Here is a 1704-nt window from a genome sequence, read left to right on the forward strand (position 1 = left end):
CTCAGCCTTCGAAGTCAGTTTGAGGTCACACCGCCTGTGGCACTCGGACACATCTCCTGCCATTAGGAAAATACCTGTTGGCATCTGCAGAAACAGCCCCGTTTTGCAGGGGAACAGGAAGCAGCAAATGCAGGGCTGTGCTGGTGTCCAGGGCTTTCGGAGCCTGGAGCCTGTGACATTCACAGCACAGCAGCACCTCGTGGCATTGCTAAAGAGGTGAGATTGGAGCTGAACAAGCCCTGAGCGCCCGTATCCTGGTAATGGGATAAATGCCAGAGCCGGCTGAAGCTGCTGCAGTGAAGCATGCAAGTGTGCCAGGATTAAACAGCCTGGGCAGCTCTGGCCTGGGCTCGGTGGTGCAAGAGGGAAAAGAGTCAAAAGTCCTGACATAACGCAAGGACGAGGCCGCGGTGTGCAGCATGCAGGGCTTGCCCGCTGCCTTGGGGTCCCACTGCTCCCAAGGCTGAGGAAGGGGAGCGCTGCGAGCACGCTGGTGTCTGCTGCCGGCCTTGGACTGAGGGCTCTCAGTGCTTCACCGCAGCTGCCGGCTGCGTGTCAGCCACCGTGCCTGCGCCCTGAGAAAGGTGGGAGCGGGATCGTGGGGCCAGTCCTGACACCTGCAGCCTTTTTGGGTGCTGGGTGCCCGATTCCAGCACCCTGCCGGCTGGCACAGCAGGAGAGGAGCTGCTGGGTGGCATCTGACCTGCTGTCTCGTCCTACCCCTCTCCCCAGCTGGGTGGCCTACGAGCAGGCCAACATGCGTGGGGAGATGTTCATCCTGGAGAAGGGCGAGTACCCTCGCTGGGACACCTGGTCTAGCAGCTACCGGAGCGACTGCTTCATGTCCATGCGTCCCATCAAAATGGTGAGTGGTCCGGGAGCAGAAAGCACCCAGCAGGATCTGGCCAGGGCTGGATCCGTGCGGCTCAATGCCTCACTGCAGCAAGCTCCAGGGTTTCAGCAGCGCGACCCAGCACCTTCCTTCTGTCTTCCCCAGGAGGCTGAGGACCACAAGATCTCCCTGTACGAGTCTGCTGACTTCAAGCAGCAAGCTCCAGGGTTTCAGCAGCGAGACCCAGCACCTTCCTTCTGTCTTCCCTAGGAGGCTGAGGACCACAAAATCTCCCTGTACGAGTCTGCTGACTTCAAGGGCAACAAGATGGAAATCCAGGAGGATGACGTGCCCAGCCTCTGGGCTTACGGCTTCTGCGACCGTGTGGGCAGCGTGCAGGTGCCCAGTGGAACGTAAGCCAGGCCGCAGTGACGGCTGCCTCCTGCCAGGCTCCTTGTGCTCCCCTGCACCCCAGCGACCCTGAGCCCCCACACAGGGCTCTTAGGCAGCCACAAAGTGCCGCACGGCTGTTTTCGGTGGCGGAGCCCATCACCCAGGGGGTCGCACCCAGCACACGGGAGGCAGGGGGCTCTGCCGGCTCCCCAAGAGCGTGCCGGCCCTGTTGCTTCTGCCTGTAGCGGCCGACCCCGCTCAGGTGCTCTCTGTTTGCTTTCCTTGCAGCTGGGTTGGGTACCAGTACCCTGGCTACAGAGGCTACCAGTACCTCTTTGAGACCGGAGACTTCCGACACTGGAACGAGTGGTCTGCCTTCCAGCCCCAGATCCAGTCCATCCGCCGCATCCGGGACATGCAGTGGGACCAGAAGGGCACCTTCGTCACCCCCGACGCGCCCTCCGACTGAGCGTGCCTCC

At 61.9% G+C, this 1704-nt stretch overlaps 1 protein-coding gene across 1 annotated transcript in view; it reads left to right on the top strand.

Annotated features, from left to right (window-relative positions):
- The window catches only part of CRYBB1 (crystallin, beta B1), a 3852-nt gene extending 2149 nt beyond the window's left edge, over nt 1-1703 (top strand). The window contains exons 3-5 of the mRNA XM_009706168.1: nt 733-865; nt 1103-1245; nt 1514-1703. Of these exons, the coding sequence (XP_009704470.1) occupies nt 733-865; nt 1103-1245; nt 1514-1694 (457 nt within the window). The 3' untranslated portion in view covers nt 1695-1703. The remainder of the gene's footprint in view (nt 1-732; nt 866-1102; nt 1246-1513) is intronic.
- Nucleotide 1704: the final 1 nt, after the last annotated feature.

Source organism: Cariama cristata, unplaced genomic scaffold (assembly GCF_000690535.1).
Source record: "Cariama cristata isolate BGI_N322 unplaced genomic scaffold, ASM69053v1 scaffold21948, whole genome shotgun sequence".
Taxonomy (NCBI): domain Eukaryota; kingdom Metazoa; phylum Chordata; class Aves; order Cariamiformes; family Cariamidae; genus Cariama; species Cariama cristata.